The sequence below is a fragment of the Canis lupus genome, chromosome 18 (assembly GCF_003254725.2).
Source record: "Canis lupus dingo isolate Sandy chromosome 18, ASM325472v2, whole genome shotgun sequence".
Taxonomy (NCBI): domain Eukaryota; kingdom Metazoa; phylum Chordata; class Mammalia; order Carnivora; family Canidae; genus Canis; species Canis lupus.
In genome coordinates, this window is record NC_064260.1 from 38,090,834 (window position 1) to 38,102,992 (window position 12,159).

General features: G+C 39.8%; 1 protein-coding gene across 1 annotated transcript; it reads left to right on the forward strand.

Annotated features, from left to right (window-relative positions):
• The first annotated feature begins 10,887 nt into the window (after positions 1-10,887).
• On the forward strand, positions 10,888-11,832 carry LOC112663709 (olfactory receptor 10W1). Its single transcript, XM_025452780.1, has one exon. The coding sequence runs from the start codon at positions 10,888-10,890 to the stop codon at positions 11,830-11,832; it is 945 nt and encodes a 314-aa protein (XP_025308565.1).
• Positions 11,833-12,159: the final 327 nt, after the last annotated feature.

Genomic DNA, 12,159 nt, shown 5'->3' on the forward strand with positions numbered 1-12,159 from the left:
TTAAGGTTGTTTGGAACAATTGGGAATTTAATGCATATTTTATACTTACAGCACAGATGCTGAGTTCACATTGGAAACATCATCTATATTTTATGTTTCATTAAATTCCCAATTGTCTCTGAGGTTTTAGAGGGACTTGAAGGAGGTGCTTGAGCATGTGGCAACAGGGGAACTCTTACATACAAATGCCAGATATACATTTAATTCTCCAAAGTTTGGATTTTCATTAACTCTGTTCCTGACATGTTTGGTTGCTACACCTCATTTTCATTTTTTTTTTTTTTTAAGTTCTCTGAAACCTTAAAACTCTGAAAACTGGACAGGGATACTGTAGGCTATTGTTCAGTTAGCCACAAATTAAAAGTCTACATTTCCTTTGAAGCAACATCATTATCTTTGAAGCCTTTCCTCTTGAGAAACAATGGTCTTCATTGATTCCTTGAAAAATATTCATAAGGAAATTTCACCTAATATGCCTTATTCTTGTGTTTGTCTTTAAAGTATGATAAGTAAATGCCTGGTCATTTTACCCATTTCCTTTATAAGCCTCTTTCACATGTTACAAGGTCCCTGTTGATGGGTCTAATCTATGCTCCTACATTTCAATCCAGGAATGTACAAGTAGATTAGGGAAGGTGGAGCAGAGCCAGTTTGCTCTGAGAATTAACATGTGTTGAGAGTAAACTGCCAGATTTCCAACATAAGACCCTAAATTGTGGGAAAACAAGAGTGGATCATCAAGCGTCACAGTCAAACTCTCTAGTGGTCCTCCTCTGTATTGGTCAGCATGATTTGGAGAAACAGGATCAATAGGATAGAGAGAGGTGTTTTTAAGCAGTTGGCTCATGTGATTGTGGAGTTTGGCAAATCCAAAATGTTCAGCCCAGGCCAGCAGGTTGGAAGTTCCAGCAGGTCTCTTTGTTGCCATCTTGAGTTTGAAGGCAATGGAAGAAGAATCCCTTCCTTTTCTAGGTATCTCAGCCTTTTATCTCAAGACCTAAGTGATTAGATAAGACCCATCCACATTATAGAGGGTAAGCTGCTCTGCACAAAGTCTACTTATTTACATGTTAATCACATCTAAAAAAACACCTTCACAGCAGCATCTTGAGTGGTGTTTGACTAAATGACTGAATACTATGGCCTAGCCAAGTACTACCCCTTGTCAGTTTGGCACTCAGACTCATCTCCTTAAACCATACTTGATCTCATAAAGACAAGAACAAAGCCATACATCTGCTCACCTGATATAATTATCCTGCATATAACCAAATATTGCTAGCACTTTCCCCAGAAAAGAATGCAAAGTCCTTGGGTGATGTTCACCTTTCTCCTTTTTACTCTGTAACTTAAACACTATTATGTAAAGTTAATACATTTTATGTTAAATTGCAACAGGATGAGAGAGGGACAAAATACACACATACATGCACACAAACATATTCATTAAAAATATAGAAAAGTAAATCAACTATTACAGTCCTCATTTCTGCAAATGGTATGTGTTCAAAACTGGTATTTATAAATCCCTTCTTCCAATACCCATTCCATATTCCCTTTTTCCTCAGAAAGTATCACAGCTTGTTATGGTTCTTTGCCTAGTGGAGTGACCAAAATTTTCCTTCCTGAAAGCTCTGGGACTTTAGCAGGACTTTAGCAGTCCTGCTTGAATTGGGTATTATAGTGGTCCATTAATTTTAACCACAGGGCATTGTAGTGCTAAGAAATACCTGAAGGGATCTCCTGTATTAACGGCATACTCTTCATTACCTCCACTGTGGAGCAGCAGTGAATTCCCCCTTCATAATCAGGATCAAGTACCCGAGTCATGTGTATTTACCTGTTGATACAGGGTCATGAGGAGCCCAAAATGGCCAGGTGACAGCCTTAATTTCCAGTTCAATAGAATCATTTTTGCATCTCCTGGTGGAATCATTCCTCCCACTAGTACAAAGACCTGACAAAGACCTGTTGACTGGGCAGCCCAGGTGGCTCAGCGGTTTAGCACTGCCTTCGGCCCAGGGCATGATCCTGGGGACCTGAGATTGACTCCCACGTTGGGCTCCCTGCATGGAGCCTGCTTCTCCCTCTGCCTGTGTCTCTTCCTCTCTCTCTCTCTCTCTCTCTCTTTTTCTCTCTGTCTCTCATGAATAAATAAAGAAAACAAATCTTTAAAAAAATCAAAGACCTGTTGACCAGCAGAACTTAAAGTCATGGGGGCAGAAAGCAATAATTTTGCAAGTGGATAACCAGAGTGCCACTCCCATTTCCACCCATTGATTTGTAAGTCCTCGTTATGGAAGGACTAGCTGGCACCATAACTAAATCTTTAAAAGGTCATTCACTTCACGAAGCCAGATACTTCAGAATGGTGCAGAACATGGTAAGACCATGAACATGGACCCATTTATGTGATTCATTTACTATAAAGTAAGTTCCTTAAGAAAAAAAAAATGTATGGAACACCATGACTGTAAAAGAAACACTCTGTAAGTATGTAGTTTAGGTAGAAGCATTATGTGCAGGGAAGACAAACTCATATCCAGAGTAAGTGCCAGTATGCTTCCCAAACCAGGAGAAAACCACAGGATGGGATAAGGGACCCACTGGACACACTGTGTGATAAATTTGGGCTTAAAAATCCATTAATCGGGGATCCTTGGGTGGCGCAGCGGTTTGGCGCCTGCCTTTGGCCCAGGGCGCGATCCTGGAGACCCGGGATCGAGTCCCACATCGGGCTCCCGGTGCATGGAGCCTGCTTCTCCCTCTGCCTGTGTCTCTGCCTCTCTCTCTCTCTCTCTCTCTCTGTGACTATCATAAATAAATAAAAATTTAAAAAAATAAAAAAAATAAAAATCCATTAATCAAGTGGCATCCAGAAGCACCTACTCTGACTAGGGATTCCAGCAACTTCTGGTTTTCCTGGAGCTAGTGTCATTCACTGCTGGGGTATAGCAGTCCTAAAAATTCTGATTATTTTCTTCCTCACAATGTAGTCATTTTGCTAAAGGTCTATAGGTCTGTTTGGAGAATTCAGGGGAATAGCTTAATGGTATAAATTTTGGCAGCACACTGAGATCCTTCCTCATGAGGACTTAGTCTCCCCTTCATTCCAGGGGTTCTAGGTCTGTACACTAACTTATGTCTGGGAATTGATTCTCTGTTTTATGATTCCAGTTAGACTTTTGTTTACTTGACCTGAGACTACTCCACATATACAGATCAAGTAAGAAGGTAGTAGACTTCTCAACCATTTCACTTCTAGGAACACTGTGATCCACTAGCCAAGGCCATAGGTCTCTGTAATCAGACAATTCTGACCACTGCTTTGGCTCTCTGTGCATTATGGCAACCACACCCACCTTGCCTTTCACAATTATGTACTATCACTTGGTTCTTACCACCCTGGGATCCAACTATTTTTACTGTACATTTCCCAATTTAGTGGCAGCAGATCTTACTGTACTTTCTTTCTCTTAGGATTTTATTTACTTATTTATTTAAAATAAAGAGAGTGCTTACACACATGTGCATAAGCAGAGGGAAGGGCAGAGGAGAAGCAAGCTCTCTGCTGAGCAGGGAGCTGGACATGATACTCCATCCCAGGACCCTGGGACCATGACCTGATCCAAAAACAGGTCAACTGATTGAACCACCCAGGCATCTATCAAGGTTTTCTGACAGAGAAAAAAGCAATCACTCAGCTCTTGAAAAATACTGGGGCTCCCCTTACAAATTTTTTTCTCACTATCATTATGAAGGGTGTGTCTTCTGGACTCTCCTGGGGTAGATAAGCAGGTTTTAAATGACAAATCCACTCTCATATCCTATCTCCTGAAGCCTTTGAATTATTTTCTCTATGGTATACCAAGACAGGGCTGGTATTTCAACTCATTTTGGTGTAGACCACCTAACAATCAAATTGTTAGAGCCCTTTCTAATCCCCCAAGCTGTAAAATTAATCTAGAATCCATGCTTTGATGGGCCCATGTCATTAAGCTCAGCCTGATACAGCATTGTGTACCTACCATCATTAACCCACATATGTAATATCCATTTCTACACATATTCCCACAGATATTTATGTAAATTGTAAAAAATCATGTAGCTCTTTTACAGTGCAATACCTGTTCATAATAGGTTAGACCTTGTACCTCACTGGGTACTTGAGACTAGTTATAGGTCTAGAAGCAAAGAAGAATTGTGGGAATGAGTCCTATGGAAAACCAGCAGTGTCTCACAAGACAAATCCCTCAGAGGAGACCATTACAGACAAGTGTAAGATTAATCTCCTCAGTGGGAGTAGTATGGCTCATTCTGTTGGCAAAGAAAACTCAGAATTTAGAGGTTCTATGCCCCAGATTCATCAGCATTATCCCGTATATCCCCATTCCAACTTTCAAGATCCCATTCCTTCCCAATTATTTTTTTCAGTTTTTTTTTAAACTTAAATGCAACTTGCCAACATATAACACCCAGTTCTCATCTCATCAAGTTTCCTCTTCAGTGCCTGTCACTCAGCTACCCCATCCACCCACCCACCCACCTCCCCCTCCCCTTTGGCAACCCTTTGTTTCCTGGAGTTAGTCTTTCATGATTTGTTTCCCTCTCTAATTTTTCCCACTCAGTTCCCCTCCTTTCCCTTAAATGGCCAGCGACTTAGTCATGTACCAAACCCGGGGTGGAGGTGGAAGAGGCCTAGAAGCCCCACACTGCTCTGACTAGTGATTCACATCCCTCAGCACACCCCCCAGCATGCCCTTTCCTGGAAAAGGCAACGTCTACACTGAAACTACCTCTGCCGCCTAGCTTCACTTCACAATCTGGCCTGGGGAACTTGATGGAATATTCTCTACAAGTGAACAGAAGAATAAAAAGATGGTCTTCAAAAAAAAATGGCAAATTGAATTTTATAAAGGACTATCAAGGGACTATTTCTTATATTCTACGTATGAGTAAAACCATATGATGATTATCCTTCTCCAAGGATAATGACTTATTTCACTCAACCTAATACCCTTCAGTTCCATCCACATCATTCCTTCCCAATTAATGCCTTTGGGTTTCAGGAGGAAACCCTGTGAGGTTGGGAATCTCATTTGCATTGCAAATCAGCCATTCACAGAATGAGATTCTGGGTTTGGTTTTCAGAAACCTCAGCTCTGCAACTATAGGACACACTGGTCTCTCAGGGCAGACATGGAAGTTTTCAGGTCATTTATGCAACAGTTGAGAATCAGGATTCTCCAGGAAGCAGAATCAATAGGTTGTATGGGGAGAAAGAGGAGGGAAAAAAGAAAAATTTATTTTATGGAATTGGCTCAGGCAACTGTGGGTCTAGTGAGTTCAAAATCTGCAGGGAAGGCCAGCAGGCTGAAGACCCAGGTAAGAGTTGATGTTACAACTTGAATGTGAAGTTAGTCTAGAGGCAGAATTCCCTTTTCCTCAGGGAAGCCCAGTTTTTTTTCTCTTAAGGCTATCAACTAATTAGATGAGATCCATCCACATAAGAGATGGTACTGTGCTTTACTCAAATCCTCCTGATTTAATGGTTAATCTACCTTATAAATACCTTCAGGAAAATAAGACAAACCGTGAGAGTCTCCTAACTCTAGGAAACAAACAAAGGGTTGCAGAAGGGGAGGTGGAGGGGGGGACGGGGTAACTGGGTGACAGGCATTAAGGAGGTCCCATGATGAGATGACCACTGGGTTAGTTATACTATATGTTGGCAAATTGAATTTAATTTTTAAAAAGTACCTTCACAAGTAATATCCAGACTGGCATTTGATCAAATATTTAGGGACTGTGTCCCAGCCAAGTTAACACATAAAATTGACTACTGAAGCCCAGGAAATGACAAAAAAGGATCTGATATAACTTCAAATCACAGTGGCATTATTTATGTTTCTATATTATAAAACTGTGAGGAAATGCCTTTAACAGCATTTTATTCACTAGGAACTCATAAAGTATTACTTCAAAATATGCAGTCATCTAGGTCTTAGAACTATATTGAATTTCAAAAAATTCTCACTCTGATTAGTTTTAATCTTCAGAAAAAGATTAAAGCTTTAGTCTAAGTTGTTGAAAGCAGTGTGACATTCTTTTAAAAATAGATAATCTTTCTCTACTCAATTCCCTTGGGATCCTGAACCACTGAGTTTTCATGCTCAATATTCAGTGGACATTATTAGATGAAATCACAAGAACCAAGTTAGTTCTATTTTTGCCACCGACTTGTTGGATGCTATACAAATCAGGTCACTTCTCTGTATCTCATTTTCTTAATGAAGGTCCCTGGATGATAGGATCTCCAAAGTCCTCATGCCTGGATATGCTTAAATTTCAGTATTTTTTATTTTAGGAATGCTGGGTTTGTTTTTTGTTTGTTTATTTTTCAGTTCTGAGTTCTTTATTACTTCCATTGCATTTCTCTCTGTTTGAATTGCTTTCTTCCCAAGATTTCATGGCTAACTTCTTATCATATATGTTTCAGGTCAAGTGTCACCTCCTCAAAAAAAGGTTTTTGATGACCTTCTTCCTCTAATCATTATCTATCCCTTTAACTTGTTATATTTTCTTCATGGTAATCATCACTATCTGATAATATCTAACTGACTTATTTACCGTGTTTATTGCCTGTTTCACTAACAACAATGTAAGCTCCTTGAAAGCAGGAATCTTGCTTGTCTTATCTGTCTTTGTTCCCAGACTCAACAGTGATGGGCACATCATGTTACATAAATACTTGTTTAATCAATCAATCAATGATGAACCAAACTCTAAATGAGTGTACCCTAAGTCTGTGTAATTATTAACTATCAAAAAGACTGTATCTACTGTGTGTTCCATTGTGAAAGATCTAACAGACTAATGGAGGCAAGGGAAAGAGAAATGCAATAAAGGTAAAGATATTAAAAATTTGCAAGTTTAGTATAGCAAAGTAATATCTGAGCAGAGACATAATCGAAGCTAGAAAGTCTGTATGGTACATCAAGTGAAAATATATGGTTTATTCAAATTCTGGAAGACCACACTAAGGCAGTTATTCAAAAAGTAACAGGAAAGTTAAATATCTGCCCAGTAACCCCCTCAATTCATTCCTTTATGTTCAACCAAGGTTACTAGGGCCCCTTTTTCCGTATAAAATATAAAATACAGTCTTAGTTCCCCAGGGTGATAATAATTTGGGACTTGGGCTGGCCCAGCTATGACAATAGGATGAGAGTCAATTCCCTGAAGCAGGAGGCACAAATGACCTTGATTAGCAGCCTTCCTATTTCTCAGGAAATTATACTGGATGCTGAGAATGTTGATAAAGGGTTTAATACTGGTCTTCACTTTGACAAGCATACAGCAGCTCTTCCATTGACAGGAGATCCCAAGTGCAGGGACAGTTTTGATTTGGACTCATTATCTAGTAACAAGGGAGATCAACAACCATCCAACTACCTCCTGGGAGATGGAACTTATAGGACAAGACTCTAAATAGCAGAGCAATTTACTCCTCCCACAGCTTTTGGTTCTCCAGGCTCACAGTCCTCCTCTCTCTCTCTTCACCAAAGCAGTCAGCCCTCACCTGCTGGTTTCCATCCCTTATGGGCATAACCAAGGAGACTGGCTTGGTACACTCCTTTCTCTTCTCATGATGAAGGTAAGAGGAAGTCTTTTTCTGCCTCCTTCTAGAGTCACTATAATCCAGGCACTCAGTGATACCAGGCTAGAAAATAAGTAATGTTTACATATAGAGATTCTAGGATTTCAGAGCTCCTTCAGCCAACCGCTTACAGCATTTCTCTGAATTCACTTGGAAGGCTTGTTCTTCTGATTAAAATGGTAATAACTAATCTTAGCCTAAAAAATATTGAATGAATAGCTAACGTAAATTTGGAAAAGGCTTCAGGATTAATAAAAACCCTCTTCTTAAAAAGCACTTCATTTAATCCTCTGCTATGAAGCAGGTATTATTAATATCATTCCTTTAAAAGATTCAAAGAAAAGAGAGAAAAATTAACATTTATTATGCAACTTAATAGGTTTCACACATCAAACCAAGTGTTACTAAGTATTTTATCCCATTTAATGTCACCACAGCTCCATTAGGTGGAATATTATTACTTACATCTTCTAAATATAAGGAAACAGAAATTAATATGAGTTGATCTTCCCCAGTGACATTGCTATTAATAGTAGATTGAGATTCTACCTCAACCTGGTATTGCCAAATCCACCAACCCCCTTGTTTTACACAATGCAAACTTGATATTGAGAGCCACTCTAGTGTAGACTCCCTGTATTTCCAGAATGCACATGGACAAGGTTTCCCACGACACTCTTGCCACCTGGGGCTGGACTGGGTGGAGAGGTAAGAAGGAAAATGCAGATACAGATGTGGGATGTGACTTGGAGACATTGAGGCAGGTGTGAATTCATGAACAGATGCCAGCCTAGACAGATTTCCGGAGATGATGCTAAAGTACTTTTATTTCACATCTGCCCTAGGCAACATGTTTAGTAACAACTTGGAATAACAAGTTGATGATATGTGGATTTAATAACCTTCACTCTCTTTGAGCCACAAAATCTACTATTTCATCTGTCCAGAATATAGACCCCATTACTGTGCCTACCTCTCTTCTTCTAGTTAATTCCTGCTTTTCAGATGTAAGCTTAAATATTACTTCTTCTAGAAAGCCATTTCAGAATTTCCTAATCACAAACTATGCCAGAGCCACATGGTGTATAATCTTATAACACACTGCTCCTTTACAGCATTTAATCACATATATATATATATATATATATATATATATATATATATAATAGCAAACATATAAGATATATGTAATATATTATCAATCATAAATACAAATATAAATACAGCAGATTCTTTAACAGCCTCTCTGTTTAGGATATACAACTACTTGGCACAACTGTGCCATTTTGATTACCATTGTTATGTGGGGCTTAGCACTTAATCAATACAAAATAAAGATGAGGGATTGCAGGAAGGATAGTTAAGGATAGTTAAGTCACAAATTGTGGAATTTTTTTAAATGTCAATTTCAGGGATGCCTGGGTGGCTCAGCAGTTGGGCGTCTGCCTTCCTTTGGCTCAGGGCCTGATCCTGGAGTTCCAGTGTCATCATAAAATTCTCCAAAGTCATCATTAGCACACAGATTCCAAAGCCCTCTAGCAAATATAAGTGGAAAACTAGCCCTAGATGTGTTTGTTGTAACTTTCTACATGTTATGTTCCTGAATGGCAGCATTTTTTCCACAATGCAGCCTAATGTTGGTTACCATGTTGTTTTCCATGAGGCTCTTAAATAGGTGATTTGATTATGAAATCATCTCAAAAGTAAAAGGGAAAATGAAAAAAATATATGTACATTAGGCTTGGTGATATGGGAGATGAAAATGTAGTTCAAGGAAGATGGCTGCCCTTGAACTTACAAAAAATAATAATCTGTTATTAGGCTGCTTTTGCTATTGCAGTAGATACTTTACATAATGATCTCTTTTACTCCAAACAACAGCCCCAGAACTAAGCATAAATACTATCCCTATTTCTCAAATAAAGAAACTAAGACCTAGAGAAATTAGATATTGCCTAGCATCACAGAGCCAGGATTTGGGATTATACAAGCCACATCATTTAATTTCAAAACTCATCTCACACACTGATGCACTGCCCCTACTCCTCATGTTTTAATAAAATGTTGAATATGACAGACGATGTTAGAAATCATTTGGAACATGATTGAAGTTCAAAAAAGGAAAAGAGAATGAATAGCTTTTCATGCCCTGGGTGTTCTGAATATTTGTGACAGTCTAATTACATTTCCCCCTATGCTTGTGACACAGAGCTGGGTCTATTTGGATGATTTGTCCTGGAGTGGTGCTTCTGGATTAAGATTTTTCTTCAAAGCTCATCATAAATAATTAATGTTGAAAATAGGCAAATTGAAACAATATCACACTTTTTCCTTCTTGAATATGAGGTGATCTTGGGAAAATAGTGGAATGGATGCCCTATGAGAGTTATGTCTGTTTATCTCAAAGTTTTTAAGGAAACAGCAAATCCAAGAAGGAAGCTGGATTTCCCTTTAGCTCCTTAGAAGAGAAGAAAAATAGAGGGAGACTGAGTGTCTTTCTTATTCACCCTCACACTCAGGGGGAGGATTCTTAGATCTCCAACAGCTTATGTTCACACATTTCCCTATACTGCCACAAGTCAGGAGGAGCCCTATGATAAATCTCCCTGTTTCCTTCAAGTCCTACACTTCTGATTGGATATGGATAGAGAAACCAGGAGAGGGAAGGTTTTGTATTCCGAGGTTCATCTCTGATACATCTATCTCAGACCTATGTGAACTCTTTGTCCATGGGCATCTTTTTATTTCTTAATTTTCCATCATTAGACTAGCTTTTCAGTGATACATCTATATACATGTGTCAATACCTCAGGAGGCATTGTGTGTAAATAAATGTATGAATGAACAAGTGAATGAATGAATAGCTTCCTCCCCTCTCCTTAATGACCCCCATTTTCAAGAATTCTTGACACTTGTGAATTTACTGAAAGAATTAATTTTCACTGCACTTCCACTAAAAATCATTTTGAAGACCATAAACTTACTTTGCCTCTTTTTCTCAAGAAATTCTTACACAACTCTTGGGACTTAGAAATTAGGTTGTAGATACTTATGTCAGGAGATTTCATGAAAGAGGAAGAAAAGAAAGAATTAGCTCTAATAATTCTAAGTTTCTAACTCCAGACCTATTATATTAGAATATGGCTCAGAGTGTGAACTAATAATATATTGGTCTGATTTTTCTTCCTGTCTTTATAACTCTTGGCAGAAAACACTCTGTTAACTCAATGACCTGGGGAAATCGCTCACTGTTGATGGAATTTGGGTTCCTGGCCTATCCCTCCCACCCAGAGCTCCGTGTCTTGTCCTTCCTTGGAGTCAGCCTAATTTATACCTTGATCATCAGTGGGAATGTTCTAATTGTAGTGGCCATCCAGACAGAAGCCCGCCTACACACACCCATGTACTATTTCTTGGGAAGCCTCTCGGGAATAGAAATATGCTACACTGCTGTGGTGGTGCCCCACATCTTGGCCAACATCCTACGGCCAGAGAAGACCATCACCCTCCTGGGCTGTGCCACTCAGATGATCTTCTTCATCGGGCTCGGCAGTGCCGATTGCTTCCTCTTGGCTGCCATGGCCTATGACCGGTATGTTGCTATTTGCCACCCTTTGCAGTACCCTCTCACCATGACTTTAACTCTCTGTGTCCGCTTGGTCATGGCCTCTGTGGTGATTGGCTTGTTCCTGTCCACACAACTGGTGGCCTTCATCTTCTCTCTGCCATTCTGCCGGGCTCGGAGTATCGAGCATTTCTTTTGTGATGTCCCACCAGTGATGCGTCTTGTTTGTGCCAATAGCCATGTCCATGAGCAGTCAGTGCTGGTGGCAGCCACACTGGCCATTGCCATGCCTTTCTTCCTCATTGCCACTTCCTACACCTTCATTGTGGCCGCTGTGCTCAAGATTCACTCAACAGCTGGGCGTCACCGGGCCTTCTCCACCTGCTCTTCCCACCTCTCTGTGGTCCTGCTGCAGTATGGCTGTTGCGCCTTCATGTACCTGCGCCCCAACTCCAGCTACTATCCCAAGCAAGATCAGTTCATCTCACTGGTATACACATTGGGAACCCCACTGCTCAACCCACTTATCTACACCCTGAGGAACAGTGAAATGAAGGGGACCTTGGGGAGAGTTCTTACCAGGAATTGCCTCTCCCAGAACAACTAGGGGAGGGTACAACCTTCAGGAAAGAGTTTGGTTCCAACTCGTGCAAATCTCCATGCCACTGGGATTTCTCCCAGACAATGCTAAAAGTAATCTTTAAAAAATGGTATAAACTATCTGGATACCATCTAGCTATGTGTGCCAGAGACCTTTAAAATGCTTCTACTATTTTACTCGGTAATTCTGTTCTAGAAAGGAAATTAACAAATGAGCATAACAATAGGAAGTGACAAGTATAACACAGCATCTCAGGTATCATCTGGAAAGAGATAGCTCAGTCAATAAATTCTGACTGAAATAAAATAATAAGAGGATTATATAGAGAAGTAT